This window comes from Haematobia irritans, chromosome 3 (assembly GCF_050003625.1).
Source record: "Haematobia irritans isolate KBUSLIRL chromosome 3, ASM5000362v1, whole genome shotgun sequence".
Lineage (NCBI taxonomy): Eukaryota > Metazoa > Arthropoda > Insecta > Diptera > Muscidae > Haematobia > Haematobia irritans.
The window spans coordinates 173,813,180-173,838,574 of NC_134399.1; the positions used below are offsets into that span (position 1 = coordinate 173,813,180).

At 32.9% G+C, this 25,395-nt stretch overlaps 1 protein-coding gene across 8 annotated transcripts in view; it reads left to right on the forward strand.

The window, feature by feature from the left end:
* Positions 1 to 25,395, forward strand: part of rg (A kinase anchor protein rugose) — a 373,937-nt gene that overhangs the window by 211,820 nt on the left and 136,722 nt on the right. For all 8 annotated transcript variants that reach the window (XM_075298736.1, XM_075298738.1, XM_075298737.1 and 5 more), the window contains exons 4-6: positions 965 to 1,161; positions 23,915 to 24,036; positions 24,638 to 24,764. In XM_075298736.1, coding sequence (XP_075154851.1) covers positions 965 to 1,161; positions 23,915 to 24,036; positions 24,638 to 24,764 — 446 coding nt within the window. The remainder of the gene's footprint in view (positions 1 to 964; positions 1,162 to 23,914; positions 24,037 to 24,637; positions 24,765 to 25,395) is intronic.

The following is a 25,395-nucleotide window of genomic DNA, read 5'->3' on the forward strand; positions in this document are numbered from 1 at the left end:
TTTTTGTGACTCACAGTATTTTCCGTGAGAAATGTGGCTTCAATACTAAGCAAAATTTGCATTCATATTTTAAAGACATGAATTCTTTGACCTCACGACAATATTTTTTTCAGTGTAGGATATCTCTGATATTAATTTTTTCCTTGTCCAAGGGTAAATAAACTCTTTAAAGTTATTTTGTTATTATAGTTAAGTGATTTGACTTGAGAACGGATATCTTTACATGAAAGGAAATTTTGTGTGGCAAAAATCAATTTGGCTTTTATAATCTTTAAATGTGTAGATTTTTCTAACTTGACTATAAAGCTAAAAAAAAAGTTCCAAAATGGAAAATAATGTTTTTACTTTAAACTTAGCAGAAATGCTACTCGATTTTCAGTCGGAACTTGGAAAACCTGAATTGTATTAATAAGTTTTGAAAGATGCTGATAGGACATGAAGAAAACAGCAGAAAAAACGTATAGATTAAAAACTTGAATCTAAAAGAAAGTTGTGATTTAAAAGTATCCTTACTTCAATTCTCCGCTTCTTTGGCTCGGATAAACCACTTCTTTCAGTGTTGGGATGTAACCTTTTTCCCCTACCCTCTTGAAGAACACACCTTGTTATAATTAAAATACAAATTAGCATTTTAAAGAGAACAAAAAGAAAATTTTAGATAAACATTTGTTCATGGTCAGCAGACCAAATCGCCTAAAATTATGCTTTAGATAATTGTTTACAAATTAGAATATAATTAAAATCTATATTTGCATATTTCATCCATCCCCCCCAAGACTCATTATGGTAAACAGTTTTTCTCTTCTTTTATATTGGATATTTGCTTTAAATTAATTTTATTTTAGTTTATTACCAGACGCTTTTTACAATACACACACACGCACACAACACTCCTCATCTCTACCTCTGCTGATGGTGTTTTTATATCTCATCTGTTCATTTTCTTTTTTCGCTTTCATTGCAGATCTTCTTATCGAAATGCTGGGAGTCTTGGCCAGTTACAGTATCACAGTGAAAGAGCTAAAATTACTTTTCGGCACAATGAAAGCTGTAAATGGCAAATGGCCACGTCATTCAGCAAAGCTGTTAAATGTTTTAAGACAAATGCCTCATCGTAATGGTCCTGATGTATTTTTTAGTTTTCCAGGACGCAAAGGCTCGGTAAGTTTATGTGACATTACGGGATTTTTATGTTAGTTCTGCAGTTATATGCTTTTTGCCATTACGTTTTTGTTTTCTTCGTTTTACGGATAAGAATTTTACAATTTATTATACTCGGGTGGGATGTAATTCTGTAAGAATTATATATGAGTGTTTGTTTTTGTATGTATACGAGTATGTGTTGGTCCATTCATATTTTATTTAATACTCGAAAAAAATTTTTACTACCTTCTGTGAGTGTATGGAAGATTATTCACACAAGTACTATATAGGAGAAGAAATATCTTTGATATAAAAAAACTCTCTTTGTTATCTCTCTTTTATTGACTCCCACAAGCAAAGCGTTTAGGTGATAATCCACTTTTCTTTAATTTCCTTTCATTTCTAGAACTAAGCTTAGCAATGGTTTTTTTTATTGTTTTTTTTTTGCTTACTGCTGCTTGTGGGTCACTACCCCCAAGGACTTGAATAAGGAAATAAATTCCCACGATATGTGTTTTATATGCTACCTTCAGTCTCATTTGGTTTTCCCAATGTTCCAGCAAATTGCGCTTTTTTGAAGAATCCAATTTCTGTCCCTGGATTTTGCAGCAATTTTTCTGCCTTTCATACGAAACTGTCCTTTGTATTCATGGAATTAAATCCTTTTGCTTTGCACAGGACAATTATTGCATGGAGTACATATGATAGTGGTAGCAGTTATACATGCTTTTGAATTATTTATATTTCAATTCGTGGATTACTACAACTACTGTTGCTTGGAGGCACATATGGCGTGAGTACATTCCCACACACTATATCCTCGAATGTGTGATGTTACATGTCACTATCACTGCTACATGTACACAGAAAAAATATGTAATACGGTTTCTCGAAATAACGCCCTGGCAAAAAAAGCGTCGCCAAAAAAGTAGTGAAAAATTTCTTTTTGGATCCGGAAGTGGTGCAAATTTGGCGCAGAAGCGACGAATTTAACATGGGCTTGTCATAGGACGGATGGCAACCATTTCAATAGCCGTTGCATCACTTCTTAATGTGGGATTCGAATTCAGTGTTTTGAATATGAATTAAAAATTTTTGTAATATTTTGCCAATAAGTAATTTTTTTATTATACCCTCCATCATAGGATGGGGGGTCTATTAACTTTGTCATTCCGTTTGTAACACATCGAAATATTGCTCTAAGACCCCATAAAGTATATATATTCTGGGTCGTGGTGAAATTCTGAATCGATCTGAGCATGTTCGTCCGTCCGCCTGTTGAAATCACGCTAACTTCCCAACTAAACAAGCTATCTACTTGAAACTTGGCATAAGTAGTTGTTATTGAAGTAGGTCAGATGGTATTGCAAATGGGCCATATCGGTCCACTTTTACGTATAGCCCCCATTTAAACGGACCCGCAGATTTGGCTTGCGGAGCATCAAAGAGAATCAAATTTCATCCAATCCAGCTGAAATTTGGTGCATGATGTTGGTATATGGTCTGTAACAAGCGTGCAAAAATTGGTCTACATCGGTTCTTAATTATATATAGCCCCCATATAAACCGATCGCCAGATTTGGTTTGCGGAGGCTCAGAGAGAAACAAATTTCATCCGATCCGGCTGAAATTTGGTGCATGATGTTGGTATATGGTCTCCAACAACCATGCAAAAATTGGTCCACATCGGTTCATAATTATATATAGCCCCCATATAAACCGATGGCTTGCGGAGCCTCTAATACAAGCAAATTTCATCCGATCCGGTTGAAATTTGGAACATGGTGTAAGTATATAATCTCTAACAACCGTGACAGAATTGGTCCATATCCGTCTATCATTATATATAGCCCCCACATAAACTGTTCTCCAGATTTGACCTCTGGAACCTCTTGGAGGAGCAAAATTCATCCGATCCGGTTCAAATGTGGAACGTGGTGTTAGTATATGGTCTCTAACATCCATGCAAAAATTGGTCCACATAGGTTCATAATTATATATAGCCCCCATATAAACCGATCGCCAGATTTGGCTTGCGGAGCCTCTAAGCAGAAGCAAATTTCATCCGGTTGAAATTTGGAACATGGTGTTAGTATATAGTCTCTAACATCCGATCCGGTTCAAATTTGGAACGTGGTGTTAGTATATGGCCGGTTACAACCATACCAAAATTGGTCCACAGCGGTCTATAGATATATATAGCCGATCCCCAATCACACAAAAATTGGTCCATATCGGCTCATAATCATGGTTGCCACTCGAGTCAAAAATAATCTACCAACATTTTATTTCTATAGAAAATGTTGTCAAAATTTATTTTCTATAGAAAATTTTGTTAAAATTTCATTTGTATAGAAAATTTTGTCATAACTTTAGGAGGTTTTAGCATAAGATACCTTTCCATCGGCAAGCCTTACCGCAACCCAAGTAATTCGATTATGGATGGCAGTGTTTAGAAGAAGTTTCTACGCAATCCATGGTGGAGGGTACATAAGCTTCGGCCTGGCCGAACTTATGACCGTATATACCCGATTCAATGACATAGAATGGCGGTAGATATTTTGTCAAAATTTTTCATCCTAATATTATTTTCTTTTATATTACTATAGTAGAGAAATTTATCTCGCATACATTTCTCTAAGTGTATTACATTTTTCGTTCTTACGATATTCGATTGTTTACTCTCTTTCTCTACAAGACACCATTTTATGATTCAGCTTTTATTCCAAAAACATATTCCACATACACACAAGCACATACATTCACATTTATGAGCTTATGTGTTTTGGGTTTTTATTGGATCATTTCGAGTATCTTACAGTAACAAAATTCATAAAAGACAAAACACAATAGAATCATTTTGTTTTTTTTTTGTATAAAAGTTTAAGCCATATGCATTTCATATGTTATAGTTTGGTTTCTTTTTGTTGCAGGTTTTATTAACCAACATAAATTAAAGTATTTTGTTATGTCCCTTCCGGTGTTTAGGATAGGGATGTGTGTTTTTTTTGTTGCAGGAATTTGCAATTTGTAGTAGCTCAGATAATGTAGCAAATATTTTCGAGGATTTTCTTTTTATTGCAACATAAGCTGAAGAGCATATGAAATATTTATGCTGTCATACCATGAAATTTAATTACCTTTTTTAATTGTCTTTCGCTAAAAACCCGACTTACTGAAGTGGAAAAGATTGTGACATTTATCAGCGAACTCATAATATTGGTATGATTCCCAAAAAGGATACCCACTGCTAAAGAAAATGTAGATTTTTTATTTTTAAATTTTTGTATTTTATTTATTGATAATTAGACGATCGATGGAAAAAGCGCAAAAAATCTTACAAACAAACTTTGTAAAACAAAAAATTACGAACTACTGTATATGTAGATTTATTTTAGAAAATTTGAGTAAAAAATGGTGACATGATATCACCAGTATCAAAAAGTCAGCAAAAGTTTATAAAACAAATGTAACTATATTTTACTTCACAAAAAATTATTGATCTATTTCAAGTTTTTTTATCCACAGAAGAATATTCCTAAAGGGTGATTTGTTAAGAGCTTGATAACTTTAAAAAAAAAAACGCATAAAATTTGCAAAATCTCATCGGTTCTTTATTTGAAACGTTAGATTGGTCCATGACATTTACTTTTTGAAGATAATTTCATTTAAATGTTGACCGCGGCTGCGTCTTAGGTGGTCCATTCGGAAAGTCCAATTTTGGGCAACTTTTTCGAGCATTTCGGCCGGAATAGCCCGAATTTCTTCGGAAATGTTGTCTTCCAAAGCTGGAATAGTTGCTGGCTTATTTCTGTAGACTTTAGACTTGACGTAGCCCCACAAAAAATAGTCTAAAGGCGTCAAATCGCATGATCTTGGTGGCCAACTTACCGGTCCATTTCTTGAGATGAATTGTTCTCCGAAGTTTTCTCTCAAAATGGCCATAGAATCGCGAGCTGTGTGGCATGTAGCGCCATCTTGTTGAAACCACATGTCAACCAAGTTCAGTTCTTCCATTTTTGGCAACAAAAAGTTTGTTAGCATCGAACGATAGCGATCGCCATTCACCGTAACGTTGCGTCCAACAGCATCTTTGAAAAAATACGGTCCAATGATTCCACCAGCGTACAAACCACACCAAACAGTGCATTTTTCGGGATGCATGGGCAGTTCTTGAACGGCTTCTGGTTGCTCTTCACTCCAAATGCGGCAATTTTGCTTATTTACGTAGCCGTTCAACCAGAAATGAGCCTCATCGCTGAACAAAATTTGTCGATAAACACATTTCGAACCGAACACTGATTTTGGTAATAAAATTCAATGATTTGCAAGCGTTGCTCGTTAGTAAGTCTATTCATGATGAAATGTCAAAGCATACTGAGCATCTTTCTCTTTGACACCATGTCTGAAATCCCACGTGATCTGTCAAATACTAATGCATGAAAATCCTAACCTCAAAAGAATCACCCTTTATTTGATAAAAAAAAAACTCATTCTGTGTATTTTCTAAATCTCGAGCAAATCATGTCTTTCCATTTATTTTTTATTCTACTGTACTAAAAATTCTATATATCCACTATTATATTTTGCCGCGTTCTACCTTCACCTAGAATATAATAAATTTCGTCAAAATTTTATTTATATAGAAAATTTTGTCAAAATTTTATTTCTATAGAAAATTTTTTCAAAATTTTATTTCTATAGAAAATTTTGTCAAAAATTTATTTCAATGGAAAATTTTGAAAAAAAAATTATTTCTATAGAAAATTTTGTCAAAGTTTTATTTCTATAGAAAATTTTGTCAACATTTTATTTCTATAGAAAATTTTGTCAAAATTTTTTTTCTATATCGAGCAAATCATGTCTTTCCATTTATTTTTTATTCTACTGTACTAAAAATTCTATATATCCACTATTATATTTTGCCGCGATCTACCTCTCTCTCCTTCCTTTACCTAGAATATAATAAATTTCGTCAAAATTTTATTTATATAGAAAATTTTGTCAAAATTTTATTTCTATAGAAAATTTTTTCAAAATTTTATTTCTATAGAAAATTTTGTCAAAAATTTATTTCTATAGAAAATGTTGTCAAAGTTTTATTTCTATAGAAAATTTTGTCAACATTTTATTTCTATAGAAAATTTTGTCAAAATTTTTTTTCTATAGAAAATTTTGTCAAAAATTTATTTCTATAGAAAATGTTTTCAAAATTTTATTTTTATAGGAAATGTTGTCAAAACTTTATTTCTATTGAAAATTTTGTCAAAATTTTATTTCTATAGAAAATTATTTCTATCTTTAGAAAATTTTTTTATTTCTTTAGAAAATTGTTTCAAAATTTTATTTCTTTAGAAAATTTTGTCAAAATTTTATTTCTATAACAATTTTTTCAAAATTTTATTTCTATAGGAGATTTTGTCAAAATTGTATTTCTATAGAAAATTTTGTCAACATTTTATTTATATATAAAATTTTGTCAAAACTTTATTTCTACAGAAAATTTTGTCAAAAATTTATTTCAATGGAAAGTTTTGACAAAATTTTATTTCAATGGAAAATTTTCTCAAAATTTTATTCCTACAGAAACTTTTATCAAAATTTTATTTCTTTAGAAAATTTTTTCAAAATTTTATTTCTATAGAAAATTTTCTCAAAATTTTATTTCTATAGGAGATTTTGTCAAAATTGTATTTCTATGGGAGATTTCTATAGGAGATTTTGTCACAATTGTATTTCTATAGAAAATTTTGTCAACATTTTATTTATATATAAAATTTTGTCAAAACTTTATTTCTATAGAAAATTTTGTCAAAAATTTATTTCAATGGAAAGTTTTGACAATATTTTATTTCTATAGAAAATTTTGTCAAAATTTTATTTCTATATAAAATTTTGTCAACATTTTATTTCTATAGAAAATTTTGTCAAAATTTTATTTCTATAGAAAATTTTGTCAAAATTTTATTTCTATAGAAAATTTTGTCAAAATTTTATTTCTATAGAAAATTTTGTCAAATTTGTATTTCCATAGACAATTTTTTCAAAGTGTTATTTCTATAGAAAATTTTGTCAAAATTTTATTTCTTTAGAAAATTTTGTCAAAATTTTATTTCTATAGAAAATTTTGTCAAAATTTTATTTCTATAGAAAATATTATTTCTGTAGAAAATTGTGTCAAAAATTTATTTCAATGGAAAATTTTGAAAAAATTTTATTTCTATAGACAATTTTGTCAATATTTTATTTCTATATAAAATTTTGTAACAATTTTATTTTTATAGAAAGGTTTTCCAAAATTGTTTTCTATAGACAATTTTTTCAAGATTTTATTTCTATAGAAATTTTGTCACCATTTTATTTGAAAATTTTATAAAAAATTTTGTCGTTATTTTATTTTCATAGAAAAATTTTACCAACATTGTATTTCTATGGATCATTTTTCAAAATTTTATTTTTATGTACAATTTTTTCAAAATTTTATTTCTATGGAAAATTTTGTCAATACAGTCGAAACTCGGTTTTACGAACGATATATTGTCAGACTCTTTCGTTATGTAGAAAAATTCGTTAAATCGAACAGAAATTTTAAACGTTAACTTTTATTGAAAATTGTAGTTTTTTCCATAAGAGAAGAAATTCATGATTATTTTGGTAAAATTGAAGTATGTTATTAAACATAACATTTTTTAAAATAGTGACATTGATATATTGCTATTATTTTTTTGAACTATATTGAATAGAGGTCCGGTTGAAATGGGGATTCAAATTTCCCGTCCATGGCGGCCGCTATACATTTCTACTTGCTGTGCGCCCTAACTTCTTCTTTCAATCGTAAATATTTCATTCCAGGAATTCCCAATTTTGTTTCCAGTCCCCATTTCAAATTAGAGACCTTTCCCGGGGTCTCGTAATTCTTCGCCGATATGGTGGGCTCTATATCTTTTTAATGGAGTGAAGTTAGCGAGGTAGTGTTCCACAGAGTCTTCATCCTCAAATTCAACTAAACTCAGTGAAGTCGTATTTATTGTTTATTTTCTTTTTCGTAAAATTGAACGTAAATTATGTTCATCGGTTTGTTATTTAGAATACTCAATGTTAAGATTTTGGACGTTCGCTAAATAGGTTATTCGTTGAACAGAGCAGCGACTGTATTTTATTTCTACAGAAAATTTTGTAGTAATTGTATTTCTATGGAAAATTTTGTCAAACTCTTATTTCGATGGAGAATTTTGCCTAAATTCTATTTGCAAAATCTACCAATACATCAAGAATCACAGCAATCTAACAAACATTAAAAAATCTAACATTTTTGGTAGAATTATACCAACTGTGGGGCCAACTTGGGAGCCATCGTGGTGCAATGGTTAGCATGTCCGCCGTGCATACACAAGGTCGTGGGTTCGATTCTGCTTCGACCGAACACCAAAAAGTTTTTCAGCTGTGGATTATCACACCTCAGTAATGCTGGTGACATTTCTGAGGGTTTCAAAGCTTCTCTAAGTGGTTCCACTGCAATGTGGAACGCCGTTCGGACTCGGCTATAAAAAGGAAGTCCCTTGTCATTGAGCTTAACATTGAATCGGGCAGCACTCAGTGATACGAAAGAAGTTTACCAATGTGGTACCACAATGGACTGAATGGTCTAAGTGAGCCTGATATATCGGGCTGCCACCTAACCTAACCGAACCTAATCTACCAACTGTGGCAACCGTGGTTACTACCCTTCTCAGAGAGAATAAAAATGACGAAAATGTCTCATCTACAAAAACAACAAATGTCCACCGTATAGATTTCGCACAATGCCTGCAGCTTTGGTATTACCGACGTTGCGGTCGAAGCGCTGTTTTGATATATTGTTTTAAAAGGCATCGGCAGTTATAATTTCAAATTGTCTGCCAAAAAAATGTAATGGAATGAAAACATTTATAAAAAAGAACATTTGTTACACTAATAGAAAAAATTACGTTCCATAGTCGTGAACGGACGGTGACAAAATGAAACGGAAACGTTCACAAAAAATCAAAATGGAATGTTCACAATTTCGTCCACGGGCGTTCACGATTTCATGAACGGTATTCGTTTTGCTTTGGCCATGAAAAGTCTTAAAATCTTATTATGGCAACTCCCTCGTTCTCTTGTGTTTTTATTCTCTCCGCCCGTATAGCAAACTTTGCTATATGGTTTAAAAAAGCCAAATTTAATTTCATGTTTGTTTTCTACCAACAATACTCACCTTTAGCCCAATGTATTTTTAATGTGTTATTTCAGAGTCCCCAAAATTTAGACCACAGCTCTTACTCCCCTAACTCATTAAATTCATTGGCAAATCGAAATAAAAAAAAGTGGCAAACTGTTTAGTTTTGCATAAATCGTCCACCTACCCCTCTTTATTCATTTATACTAAAGCAGAGGGAATATCAACACATCATACAGATTTTTAACACCATAAACCATCAACATTGCCAGGACTTGTCCCCAAATTAAAGCCACAGAACAAACCAAAATACTCTACACCACTGAACATGCAATATTTGCATATGTTACCCCTAGCCACATTGATGCACACACATGATGCACACACACACACATACACAAATAGATTAATTCATTCGACAAACAGAATACTCAAATTATGTTGAAAACTAAAGCTGGAAAGTTGCAAGTTATGTCCAACTGATGCAAAAATCATTAGAAAAGTTTTAGCCTTTTAAACCAAGCCAAGTAAAATTCATGTACATCATTTATGTATGAATTCATACGATGTCTATCTATTTCTCTTCCTATCTCTCTCTGTCTCTCTCTCTCACGAAAATATGGAGATAAATTTAAACTTTGTAGATGAAAATCCACACAATCTAGGATTTATTTTAGCTACGTACCAAATATATCCCCATTGCATTGAATTTTTTGAATTATTTTAATGGAATGTTGGAGTTATTGAATATTGTTTGTTGAGTGTTAGGTTAACTAAAACTAGCAAAACACCATTTTTCAATTGAATATTTTGCAAAGGTAGAAGTTATGGAATAGTTTCCATTTCCATAAAATGATATTGACTAAAAACAAAATTATCCAATAAATTGAAAACTATACAACTTGAATATGAATATTTCATGTGGGCACTTTAGTTATATAGCAGTTCTGGGTTCTAAGGTTCTACTCTTCTCCATTGAAAGATATCATAAATCATTTTTAGTCATTTCCTTTGGTTTTTGTATCTACAGCATCATCCTAAAAATTTTGTAACATTTATTTCTCTATTGTTATATTATATCTTTTGTATTAGAGGTGATAGTGCAGAAAATATTTCTATTATCATTCTTTTATTTTACTTACAGCTATATATGATTTATATTTTCATTTCCTTTTATACATTTGAATTCACAAAAGTATATTAATTATGAAACAAATATATGCTGTCATTCCGTATTTACTCCTTGTAGAATAACCTCACATTTTTATACCCTCCATCATAGGATGGGGGTATATTAACTTTGTCATTCCGTTTGTAACACATCGAAATATTGATCTAAGACCCCATAAAGTATATATATTCTGGGTCGTGGTGAAATTCTGAGTCGATCTAAGCATGTCCGTCCGTCCGTCCGTCCGTCCGTCCGTCTGTTGAAATCACGCTAACTTCCGAACGAAACAAGCTATCGACTTGAAACTTGGCACAAGTAGTTGTTATCGATGTAGGTCGGATGGTATTGAAAATGGGCCATATCGGTCCACTTTTACGTATAGCCCCCATATAAAGGGACCCTCAGATTTGGCTTGTGGAGCCTCTAACAGAAGCATATTTAATCCGCTCCGGCTGAAATTTGGTATATGGTGTTGGTATATGGTCTCTAACAACCATGCAAAAATTGGTCCACATCGGTCCATAATTATATATAGCCCCCATATAAACCTATCCCCAGATTTGGCTTGCGGAACCTAAAAGAGAAGCAAATTTCATCCGATCTGGCTGAAATTTGGTACGTGGTGTTGGTATATGGTCTCTAACAACCGTGCAAAAATTGGTTCACATCGGTCCATAATTATATATAGCGCCCATATAAACCGATCCCCAGATTTGGCTTGCCGAGCCTCAAAGAGAAGAAAATTTCATCCGATCCGGCTGAAATTTGGTACATGATATTGGTATATGGTCTTTAACAACCATGCAAAAATTGGTCCATATCGGTCCTTAATTATATATAGCCCCCATATAAACCGATCCCCAGATTTGGCTTGCGAAGCCTCAAAGAGAAGCAAATTTCATCCGATCCAGCTGAAATTTGGTACATGATGTTGGTATATGGTCTCTAACAACCATGCACAAATTGGTCCACATCGGTCCATAATTATATATAGACCCCATATAAACCGATCTCCAGCTTTGGCTTGCGAACCCTCAAAGAGAAGCAAATTTCATCCGATCCGGCTGAAATTTGGTACATGGTATTGGTATATTGTCTCTAACAACCGTGCAAAAATTGGTCCACATCGATCCATAATTATATATAGCGCCCATATAAACCGATCCCCAGATTTGGGTTGCGGAGCCTCAAAGAGAAGCAAATTTCATCCGATCCGCCTAAAATTTGGTACATGATATTGGTATATGGTCTCTAACAACCATGCAAAAATTGGTCCACATCGGTTCATAATTATATATAGCCCCCATATAAACCGATCCCCAGATTTGGCTTGCGAAGTCTCCAAGAGAAGCAAATTTCATCCAATCCGGTTGTAATTTGGAACATGGTGTTAGTATATGGTCGCTAACAACCATACCAAAATTGGTCCAATCACACAAAAATTGGTCCATATCAGTTCATAATCATGGTTGCCACTAGAGCCAAAAATAATCTACCAAAATTTTATTTCTATAGGAAATTTTGTCAAAATTTTATTTCTAGAGAAAATTTTGTTAAAATTTTATTCGGTTCATAATAAAATTTTCATCATTGTCAGAATTTTATTTCTATAGAAAATTTTGTCAAAATTTTATTTCTATAGAAAATTTTGTTCAAATTTTATTCGGTTCATAATCATGGTTGCCACTCGAGCCAAAAATAATCTACCAAGATTTTATTTCTATAGAAAATTTTGTCAAAATTTTGATTTCTATAGATAATTTTGTGAAAATTTTATTTCTATAGAAAATTTTGTTAAAATTTTATTTCTGTAGAAAATTTTGTAAAAATTTTATGTCTACTTTGTCAAACTGAAATATATACGTATTGGATCGATCTTTTTGATTTAATATGTACCACGTATGGGCTTACATACAATTTAGAAGATGGTGTTAAGAGGTTTTAAGATACCTTGCCATTGGCAAGCGTTACCGCAACTTAAGTAATTCGATTCTGGATGGCAGTGTTTAGAAAAAGTTTATACGCAATCCATGATGGAGGGTACATAAGCTTCGGCCTGGCCGAACTTACGGCGGTATATACTTGTTTTCAATTAACCCTTTCACTACCGAAATAAACCTAATGTTAAAAACTTTAATTTTTCTTCTATTTTTACTAGTACTAATAGCACGTAGAACTAAAATTGCCATTTTTAAAACCTACCTCAATTACTTCAAGAGCTATATGAGCTTGTTCTGAAAACTTGATTCTTGAATTGTGACCAAATAGCCTCACGAAAATAAGCGTTATTTGGCCTAAAATATCCTTCAAAGTGTGACATCCTTCAAGTGTGACATAAAAAAACCCAAAAAAGTATCAGCTATAGTTTTTGTATGAATGTCCATTTACTAGAAACATACAGTAGAACAAGTACCCAGCAAAAAAATTTGGAAGTTCTTCTAAAGGCACAACTTTAAAAGCACTTCCAAAAATGTCCTCCCAAAGAAGTTGTTTATTTTAGCTGCACAGGAAGTTCATTTGAGTCCATTTTTTTTATAACTCGCTTTTTTCATATTTTTAATGGAAAATTTAAAATTTTTTGATGCAAACAGGTTAAAAATAGATTAAGAATTAATAAAATGGTAAAAATTATTTAAATTTTGCCGAAAAAAAATTCCAAATTCATTCTAGTAAAATTGAGAATTTTTGAAAATATTTGATGTCAAACGTTGCAAACAAGCATAAGAATGCATTAGAACTCATAAAAAAATCTAAAAATTATTTTTTTGTGAAAATATCACAAAATTTCTTAATTCACATCCAAAACACTGAATTGGCATCACACCCTAAGAAGTGATGCAAATTCAGTGCAACGGCGGTTAAAATGGTGGACATCCGTCCTATGACAAGCCCATGTTAAATTCATGACTTCTGCGCCAATTTTGCACCACTTCCGGATCCAAAAAGAACATTTTCACTACTTTTTTGGCGACGCTTTTTTTGCTGGGTATATACGGCCGTAAGTTCGGCCAAGCTGCATCTTATGTACCCTCCATCATGGATTGCGTAGAAACTTCTACGAAAGAATGTCATCCACAATCGAAGTACTTGGGTTGTGGTATCTTAAAACTTCTTAACATCGTTTTCTAAATTGTGAGTTAGTCCATACGTGGTATATATTAGACAAAAAGTTAGTCCATACATGGTATATAAGTCTACAAATAATTATGAATCGACATGGACTTTTCGCACGATACATAGAGAGCCAGAACTGAAATATGGGGGTCGCTTATGTGAGGGCTATATACAATTATGAACTTGATATGGACCAATTTTTGTGTGATTGGGGATCGATTTATTTGAGGGCTATATATAACTATAGACCGATATGGACCTAGTTAGGCATGGTTGTTAACGGTCATATACCAGCACAATGTACCAAATTTCAACTGACTCGGATGAAATTTGCTCCTCCAAGAGGCTCCAAACCCAAATCTCGGGATCGGTTTATATGGGGGCTATATATGATAATGGACTAATATGGACCACTTTTGGCATGGTTGTTAAATATCATATACTACCACCACGTACCAAATTTCAACCAGATCGGATGAATTTTGCATAAGGCACCGGAGGGGGATCGGTTTATATGGTAGCTATGTATAATTATGGACTGATATGAACCAATTGGATATAGTATACTAACATCACGTATCAAATTTCAAACGAATCGGCTCAATTTTGCTCTTCCAAGGGGCTCCGGAGGTCAAATCTGGTGATTGGTTTATATGGGGCCTATATATAGTTATGGACCGATTTCGACAATTTTTGCACGGGTGTTTGAGGCCATATATTAACACCACGTACCAAATTTGAACTGAATCAGATGAATTTTGGTCTTCCAAGAGGCTCCGGAAGTCAAATCTCGTGATCGGTTTATATGGGGCCTATATATAATTATGCACGTGTGTTTGAGGCCATATATTAACACCACGTACCAAATTTGAACTGAATCAGATGAATTTTGGCCCTCCAAGAGGCTCCCGAGGTCAAATATGGTGATCGGTTTATATGGGGGCTATATATAATTATGGACCGATGTTGACCAATTTTTGCATGGTCATTAGAGACCGTATACGTACACCATGTACCAAATTTCAGCCGGATCGGATGAAATTTGCTTCTCTTAGAGGCTCCGCAAGCCAAATCGGAGGATCGGTTTATATGGGTGCTATATATAATTATGGACCGATGTTGACCAATTTTTGCATGGTTGTTAGAGACCATATAATAACACAATGTACCAAATTTCAGACGGATCGGATGAAATTTGCTTCTCTTAGAGGATTCGCAAGCCAAATTTGGGGGTCCGTTTATATGGGGGCTATACGTAAAAGTGGACCAATATGGCCCATTTGCAATACCATCCGACCTACATCAATAACAACTACTTGTGCCAAGTTTCAAGTCGATAGCTTGATTCGTTCCGAAGTTAGCGTGATTTCAACAGACGGACGGACAGACGGACATGCTCAGATCGACTCAGAATTTCACCACGACCCAGAATATATATAACAGGTTGGCTGATAAGTCCCTGGTCTGACACATAGATGGCGTCTCTAGCATTAAATGCATATTATTTTTATATAGTACCAACCTTCAAATGATTCGTGTCAAAATTTGACGTCTGTAAGTCAATTAGTTTGTGAGATAGAGCGTCTTTTGTGAAACAACTTTTGTTATTGTAAAAAAAATGGAAAAAAGGAATTTCGTGTTTTGATAAAGTACTGTTTTCTGAAGGGAAAAAATACGGTGGAAGCAAAAACTTGGCTTTATAATGAGTTTCCGGACTCTGCCCCAGGGAAATCAACAATAATTGATTGGTATGCAAAATTCAAGCGTGGTGAAATGAGCACGGAGGAGGGTGAACGCAGTGGACGCCCGAAAGAGGTGATTACCGACGAAAACATCAAAAAAAAAAAAAAAACACAAAATGATTTTGAATGACCGTTAAATGAAGTTGATCGAGATAGCAGAGGCCTTAAAGATATCAAAGGAACGTGTTGGTCATATCATTCATCAATATTTGGATATGGGGAAGCTCTGTGCAAAATGGGTGCCGCGAGAGCAGAGTTGCCAGAATTGTTTCACCAAAAACCGCTAGATTTGTACAAAAAACTAGCCAAAAAAAGCTAAAAAATGTTAAAAAATAGCTAGAAAAAAAGCTTAATTTTTTTTGTATCAAAAGTCACATTTTTGATTGAAATTTAACAAACTTAAAGGCTTTATTTCACTTAAAATGCATGTTGTTTTAATTGTGTTCATTTTGTTCCATTTCTGTGAGACTGTAAGAAAATCTAAGTCATATTAGCTCTGTTTGCGTACTCGATACATTTTGACAATCACAAATTTTTACTGGAAGTCCTTCATTTATATTTCCTAGTAAAAACTTTTTTCCCCGTAAACTTGCAATTATCAGCTGGTTAATCATCAACAAGTCCAATATCACATAGAGCTGCATTAGAAAATATCAATATATTTCGTTTTAACTGAATTAATGATAAATTCGTTATTCGAAAATTTCCCATACAAATCTATTGTTGTCCAATTTTCGTTAATGTAAATCCATTCCATGAATAAATAGCAGATTTGTTTTAGATTGCATTTTTTTGATGTTAAAAAATAATACCACATTCAAAACTTTATTTCCTTAATTATTTCTATGTTCGGTTCCAAAGATTTTGTACACTAATGATTTTGGTATTGATTCCGAGTCAAATTTTAATTTATTCGTTTTTTCAGATTTTTCTGCATGAGCTATCACAGTGCTTTAAAAACGTGCTAACGACAATATTTTTTCAGTGTACAAAGCAATTGACATCTATTTTTTTAATTTAGTAATATCATAATAACTTTAGAATACGTATTATAATAACATAAAAAGGATAAACGAGTCAAATGCTACTATTCCTAATAATTTACTGACAGTTTATATAAGGAATTTGTATGGTAATAGTAGATTTAAAGTTTACGATAACTTTTATGAATACGAGAAAAAAACTTTACAACAAGGTGTATTTGCTGCAGAAATGCCCGCATAATGGCTGGAATAATTATTAAGGCTTCAATTGAGCTTTGAAATATGTGGAAACCCTTATTCTGGCAGCAAGACTTAGATAAAAACGAAGTTTTATCCACATTTCAATAGGAACATGTCGAAAATAAAAAAAGCCAAAAAAAGCTAAAAGGGTCATGAAAAAAAGCCAGAAAAAAAACGTCTTCAAAAAAAGCCAAATCTAGCGGGAAAAGAGCTAAATTGGCAACGCTGCGCGAGAGCTCACATTTGACCAAAAACAACAACGTGTTGATGATTCAGAGCGGTGTTTGCAGCTGTTAACTCGTAATACACCCGAGTTTTTCCGTCGATATCTGACAATGGATGAAACATGACTCCATCACTACACTCCTGAGTCCAATCGACAGTCGGCTGAGTGGACAGCGACCGGTGAACCGTCTCCAAAGCGTGGAAAGACCCAAAAGTCCGTTGGCAAAGTAATGGCCTCTGTTTTTTGGGATGCGCATGGAATAATTTTTATCGATTATCTTGAGAAGGGAAAAACCATCAACAGTGACTATTATATGGCGTTATTGGAGCGTTTGAAGGTCGAAATCGCGGCAAAACGGTCCCATATGAAGAAGAAAAAAGTATTGTTCCACCAAGACAACGCACCGTGCCACAATTCATTGAGAACGATGGCAGAAATTCATGAATTGGGATTCGAATTACTTCCCCACCCACCGTATTCTCTAGATCTGGCCCTAGCGACTTTTTCTTGTTCTCAGACCTCAAAACGATGCTCGCAGGAAAAAAATTTGGCTGCAATGAAGAGGTGATCGCCGAAACTGAGGCCAATTTTGAGGCAAAACCGAAGGAGTACTACCAAAATGGTATCAAAAAATTGGAAGGTCGCTATAATCATTGTATCGCTCTTGAGGGGAACTATGTTGAATAATAAAAACGAATTTTGACAAAAAATGTGTTTTTCTTTGTTAGACCGGGGACTTATCAGCCAACCAGTTTAAATTTAAATTCATTTAAATAAAAGAGTTCGTTTAATATTTTTTTACCCATATTTTAAGTTTCATTAAAAACATTTCAATCATGAAAAAGATAATCAGATTTCGTTTACCTTAATTACATTTTAACGTTGTTATTATGTCACATTTTTCATGGAAATCCTTTTAGCACGTTATTATGCTAAAAGGACATGTTAAACACTGATAATAGTTATGTGCATAAAAAAATATGCAATGTCGTTTAATATTTAAATTAAGAGAACAAAAAATGTTCAATATTCTCAAAGGGAGAGTGGTGTAACATTATATTTTACTCTATGAGATTTATAATTAATGTTATGAAGATTGAATTTCTAGATAAGAAGCATACACAATGTGGATACATACTATTTTTTTTTAACAGCATTTAAATCATAGAATAAAATACTATTAATTCCAATTTTATTTAAAATACTCAGTACAGTAACATTTAATAACATTTAAAGTTGAAAAATGAAAATATTTATTTTTGCGGCATTATGAATATGAGCTTCACGAAACTTAGCTCCAAAACCTAAATGGAGTAGGACGGCAAAAAATTTTACGGAATACAATGTTTTATGTTTTTTGGGGTTACTCCCCCTTTGGTAAAAATGGTAAAGGAGCTGCTTGCAATACTCATCGCTATCAGACCATAATTTAGGGAAAACTGTACGACAACCAATAATGTGGTAAAACAAAAACTTGTAACAGTATTTGTTGCACTCCTATTTTTCGCAGAATTTTCATTTTACAAAAGCTCTAACAATAAAATTCGCATATCTGACCAGTGTACCACGACATAGAGGCCAAACTACACCACATCGTTATCCATTAAATTTGTGGTATTCACAAGGATTCTCAACAACTTTTGTCATGGTCATTGTAGAATGTAATAACGATGATAAATTTGATATTTTCTAGTAATTATGGACTAATTTATATTATTAAAATTATTAATGATACATATAAATATTTTAGAAAATTTCCAAACCATTTATGTACAGAAATAAATTACTCTAGCCAATGTAGGCCACATATTTTTCAATTACTGAAGCGCCATAGTACAAGCAAATTGAAATTTTTGAGAGATAGGCTAGATAAATTATTTATGTATGCTATTGAATAATATCATAAATTTATACCAAATCCCATTATGGTATTGGGTTGTATTAAAATTAGTTCTGGGTATAATTTAAATAAACGATTTACTTATAATCATTTTCTGTCCATGCTACAGCAATTTTCTATAGAAATAAAATTGGAGATAACTGGTAAACGCTAGGAATTAGTACTAGGGGTATATAATAAATGTTTAATGCACACAAAAAAATTTCACGAACATTTTTCCAATTAAAATTTTAATTGAGTTTTAAAAAATATTCAATTAAAAATTTAATTGATTCAACAAATTTTTTAATTGAAACAAAAATCAATCACAAAAATAATAGTATCAATTAATTTTTTAATTGGATCAATTAACTTTTTAATTGACCTTCAATTAATTTTTTAATTGATACTATCATTTCTGTGATTGAAGACATTTCAATTAAAAATTAATTGGATCAATTAATTTCGTGATTGAATCAGAAAAAAAATTTTGTGTTTAGAGATAATGTCCACTAAGAAATTAGGCCGCCGGCTTACCGTCTGGTAGAATATGCAATTATTAAAGCAGATAATAGGGGGCACGGGAGCACTCTTAAGTAGACAATGCGGTGACCCGAGTGAACTACTGTGTTAACATTCAAAGTCGCTCGACAAAGGAATTATCACGCAAGCCTTTGTCTTACTGGCTACCTTAGATATTAACAGTTTCAGACGAAAGGACTTTATACAGGTCTTCGAGTTACCGTTACGGATCCCATGGTTGCATAGGCGTATTCTACGAAACAGAAAATCAATCTGTGGTAGGACCATGCAAGCTTTGTATAACAGGTTGGCTGATAAGTCCCCGGTCTAACAAAGAAAAACACATTTTTGTTTGTCAAAATTCGTTTTTATTATTCAACATAGTTCCCTTCAAGAGCGGTATAATGATTATAACGACCTTCCAATTTTTTGATACCATTTTGGTAGTACTCCTTCGGTTTTGCCTCAAAATAGGCCTCAGTTTCGGCGATCACCTCTTCATTGCAGCCAAATTTTTTCCCTGCGAGCATCCTTTTGAGGTCTGAGAACAAGAAAAAGTCGCTGGGGGCCAGATCTGGAGAATACGGTGGGTGGGGAAGCAATTCGAAGCCCAATTCATGAATGTTTGCCATCGTTCGCAATGAATTGTGGCACGGTGCGTTGTCTTGGTGGAACAACACTTTTTTCTTCTTCATAAGGGGTCGTTTTGCCGCGATTTCGACCTTCAACCGCTCCAATAACGCCATATAATAGTCACTGTTGATGGTTTTTCCCTTCTCAAGATAATCGATAAAAACTATTCCATGCGCATCCCAAAAAACAGAGGCCATTACTTTGCCAGCGGACTTTTGGGTCTTTTCACGCTTCGGAGACGGTTCACCGGTCGCTGTCCACTCAGCCGACTGTCGATTGGACTCAGGAGTGTAGTGATGGAGCTATGTTTCATCCATTGTCAAATATCGACGGAAAAACTCGGGTGTATTACGAGTTAACAGCTGCAAACACCGCTCAGAATCATCAACACGTTGTTGTTTTTGGTCAAATGCAGGCTCGCGCGGCACCCATTTTGCACAGAGCTTCCGCATATCCAAATATTGATGAATGATATGACCAACCCGTTCCTTTGATATCTTTAAGGCCTCTGCTATCTCGATCAATTTCATTTTACGGCCATTCAAAATCATTTTGTGGATTTTTTGTTGATGTTTTCGTCGGTAACCACCTCTTTCGGGCGTCCTCTGCGTTCACCGTCCTCCGTGATCATTTCACCACGCCGTATTTTTTCTCTTCAGAAAACAGTATTTTATCAAAACACGAAAATCCTTTTTTTCCATTTTTTTTCACAATAACAAAAGTTGCTTCACAAAAGACGCTGTATCTCACAAACTAATTGACTTACAGACGTCAAATTTTGATACGAATCATTTGAAGGTTGGTACTAAAGGGTGATGTGTTAAGAGCTTGATAACTTTTTAAAAAAAAAAAAACGCATAAAATTTGCAAAATCTCATCGGTTCTTTATTTGAAACGTTAGATTGGTCCATGACATTTACTTTTTGAAGATAATTTCATTTAAATGTTGACCGCGGCTGCGTCTTAGGTGGTCCATTCGGAAAGACCAATTTTGGGCAACTTTTTCGAGCATTTCGGCCTGAATAACCCGAATTTCTTCGGAAATGTTGTCTTCCAAAGCTGGAATAGTTGCTGGCTTATTTCTGTAGACTTTAGACTTGACGTAGCCCCACAAAAAATAGTCTAAAGGCGTCAAATCGCATGATCTTGGTGGCCAACTTACCGGTCCATTTCTTGAGATGAATTGTTCTCCGAAGTTTTCCCTCAAAATGGCCATAGAATCGCGAGCTGTGTAGCATGTAGCGCCATCTTGTTGAAACCACATGTCAACCAAGTTCAGTTCTTCCATTTTTAGCAACAAAAAGTTTGTTAGCATCGAACGATAGCGATCGCCATTCACCGTAACGTTGCGTCCAACAGCATCTTTGAAAAAATACGGTCCAATGATTCCACCAGCGTACAAACCACACCAAACAGTGCATTTTTCGGGATGCATGGGCAGTTCTTGAACGGCTTCTGGTTGCTCTTCACTCCAAATGCGGCAATTTTGCTTATTTACGTAGCCATTCAACCAGAAATGAGCCTCATCGCTGAACAAAATTTGTCGATAAAAAAGCGGATTTTCTGCCAACTTTTCTAGGGCCCATTCACTGACAATTCGACGTTGTGGCTCGTTAGTAAGTCTATTCATGATGAAATGTCAAAGCATACTGAGCATCTTTCTCTTTGACACCATGTCTGAAATCCCACGTGATCTGTCAAATACTAATGCATGAAAATCCTAACCTCAAAAGAATCACCCTTTATATAAAAATAATATGCATTTAATACTAGCGACGTCATCTATGTGTCAGACCGGGGACTTATCAGCCAAACTGTTATACACTTTTTTCCAAATATGGGTAGCGCACCATAATTTAACTTTACATTTTCTTAGGGCTCATATTCAGTATGAAGCATCGTCCCATATTTGTGGCCCTGTTTTATTTATGTTCTGGGCTAATTTTCCTGGGGCCATTTTCATACCGCACATTGTACGGCCATTGTGCGTGGACGGCCTGCGGAAAATTGTGTTCAGCGAGGAAGCTCATTTTTGGCTCAATTGCAGAATTGTCGATTTTTTAATTTAGATCAGCCAAAATCTTTGCAAAAAATGTCTCAGTTTGGTACAGGTTATGATATGGTGGCATCATTGGGTTGTACTTCTTAAAAGATGATGCGAATCATAACTTAACTGTGAGCTGAGGTGATATCCAAAATTTTTAGCCCAAAATTTAAAAGCTTGACTTGAATGACATGTAGTTTCTAAAGGACGATGCAGCATGTGACATAGCTCGCATAAGAATGGAGTTATTGAGAGACGAGTTCATATTCGGGACCGTTCATATTCGGGACCGGTCAGTTGGCAGCCATTATACTACTTTATGTTGGGCTATGTTAATTTCCATGTCTTTACAGACAAGCCCTCTGCAAGTGATGCATTGGAAGGCAGCATATATATATATATATATATATATATATATATATATATATATATATATATATATATATATATATATATATATATATATATATATATATATATATATATATATATATATATATATATATATATATATATATATATATATATATATATATATATATATATATATATATATATATATATATATATATATATATATATATATATATATATATATATATATATATATATATATATATATATATATATATATATATATATATATATATATATATATATATATATATATATATATATATATATATATATATATATATATATATATATATATATATATATATATATATATATATATATATATATATATATATATATATATATATATATATATATATATATATATATATATATATATATATATATATATATATATATATATATATATATATATATATATATATATATATATATATATATATATATATATATATATATATATATATATATATATATATATATATATATATATATATATATATATGGGAGCTATATCTAAATCTGAAGCGATTTCAATAAAATTTAGCGAACTTGACTACACTACTAATTGTACTCCTAGTGCAAAATTTCAATCAAATTGAGCTAAAACTCTGGCTTCTGGGGCCATATAAGTCCATATATATATGGGAGTTATATCTAAATCTGAACCGATTTCAATCAAATTTGGCATATTTGACTATAGTACTGATTGTTCTCCATGTGAACAATTTCAAGCTAATTAGTGTAAAACCCTGGTGGGAGCTATATCTAATCTAGTGGGAGCTATATCTAAATCTGAACCGATTTCTTTCAAAATTTTGACCCAAAACAGAAACTTGTGCCAAATTTGAAGTCGATTGGACTAAAACTGCGACCTAGACTTTGATAACAAAAATGTGTTCACATACAGACGGACGGACGGATGGACAGACGGACATGGCTAGATCGACTCAAGGACCCACCATGAGCATTATTGCCAATGACACCATGTGTCTATCTCGTCTCCTTCTGGGTGTTGCAAACATATGTACATATGTACTTATTATACCCTGTTCCACAGTGTGGCGCGGGGTATAAAAAGTACTAAAATAAAATCTCTTATTGGGAAGCTATTGTGAACCAATAATTTTAGTTTTTTTCTAAATTGTTGAACTTTCTAAAACCAATGCTTAAGCAACTCTAAAGTTTATTTTTTCAACAAAAGTATATAGTTGGGAATTAATTATGCTAATATTCAAGTCACAGTTAAACGAGTACAATTCAAAATATGCTATAGCTACAAAATATTTTCTGTATAAGAGAAAAACTTATTTTTGTTATCCTTTTCGTAATGATACATGTACTGATGTATGTTCTTTGATCAATCATAGTATTTTTTATGTTTTTGCTTTTTGTTTGTTTTTTTTTTTTGCTTATCTTTGAATCTCTTAATGAAGTCATTAAGCATTTGTGAAAGAAAAAAATAAAAAAACAACCAAAGAAGAATTGGTTTATGTACTCTTTTACAATTTTCAATTAATTTCCTTTTCTGCTAGACTAAGAAAAAACAAATATTTTCCATTTGTTAATTCTCATTCTATCTTTATTTTCTTCTCTCCCACAGGCTATGGTTTTACCACCATTGGCTAAATGGCCTTATGAAAATGGTTTTACATTTACCACATGGTTTCGTTTGGATCCCATTAATTCTGTGAATATTGAACGCGAGAAACCCTACCTCTATTGGTAAGTATGAATGAGTTTCACACGTAGACACCCTCTCCCGCCATTCAACTAAAAACTCACCTCTCTCCTTCAAGCAATTCATACATCCTTCAACAATTCAAAACAACGATAGCTTTTATTTTCATTATTTTTTTTTATCATCAAGGGGGTTGTTTGATTTTCCTTTTTGTATTTTACTAATTATTGGTTTCAATTAGTTCACGTTCCCCTGCCTATTTGGAGTTTCACGCTATCCATAATATGGGGTTTCACCCTGTTTCTTTTGTTCTAGTCGATTTCTGAAAAAGTTGTTAAAGTTTTCGCTTCAGTACATTCCGTTGTGATTTGATTTCATATCGATTCGGTTCAATTTAATTATTTCATTCATCTTTACACTTCACTTCACTGTTTTAATGCTTCTTACACCATACATATCTACACACTCTCTCTCTCTCTCTCTCTCTATGCACACCACCATCTCTTTCTCTCTCACTCACCCATACGTACATCTTTTACCACCAATTATTTTACCCCTTTAGAAAATCTCTCAATGATTTTCTCACTGGTTTTTATTGTTGTTTTTAATGGGATTTTTTTGCTGTTTGCTTGTTTTTTTTTTCAGTTTCAAAACATCAAAAGGTGTTGGTTATACCGCCCATTTTGTTGGTAATTGCCTGGTTCTGACTTCAATGAAAGTTAAAGGCAAAGGATTTCAACATTGTGTAAAATATGAATTTCAACCAAGGAAGGTAAGCACTTTATATTGAGAAAGCCTATTTAACCACTACCCTATAGCTTATATTTGGAACATATTAAAGCAGCTTGTTTGGTAAGGCGAATCGAAAGACAAACAAAATGGAACGATTGTTTTTAGTAGGTGTTGTAGCCTAAATTAATATACAAAATTATATTAAGGCGTGTCGAAAGACAACAAAAAATGAAAAAAAAAACTTCGGGGAAATTAAATAAGAAATACAGCTTTTAGATGCTTAATAAAAACAAGTATATACGGCCGTAAGTTCGGCCAGGCCGAATCTTATGTACCCTCCACCATGGATTGCATAGGAACTTCTACTAAAGGCTGTCATCCACAATCGAATTACTTGGGTTGCGATAACACTTGCCGATGGCAAGGTATCGTAAAACTTTTTAACACTGTCTTCTAAATTGTAAGTTAGCCCATACGGGGTATATATTAAACAAAAAAAGGCCGATTAAATACGTATATAATCTAGTTTGACAAAATTTTCTATAGAAATAAAATTTTGACAAAATTTTCTATAGAAATGAAACCTTGACAAAATTTTCTATAGAAATAAAATTTTGACAAAATTTTCTATAGAAATAAAAATTTGACAAAATTTTCTATAGAAATAAAAA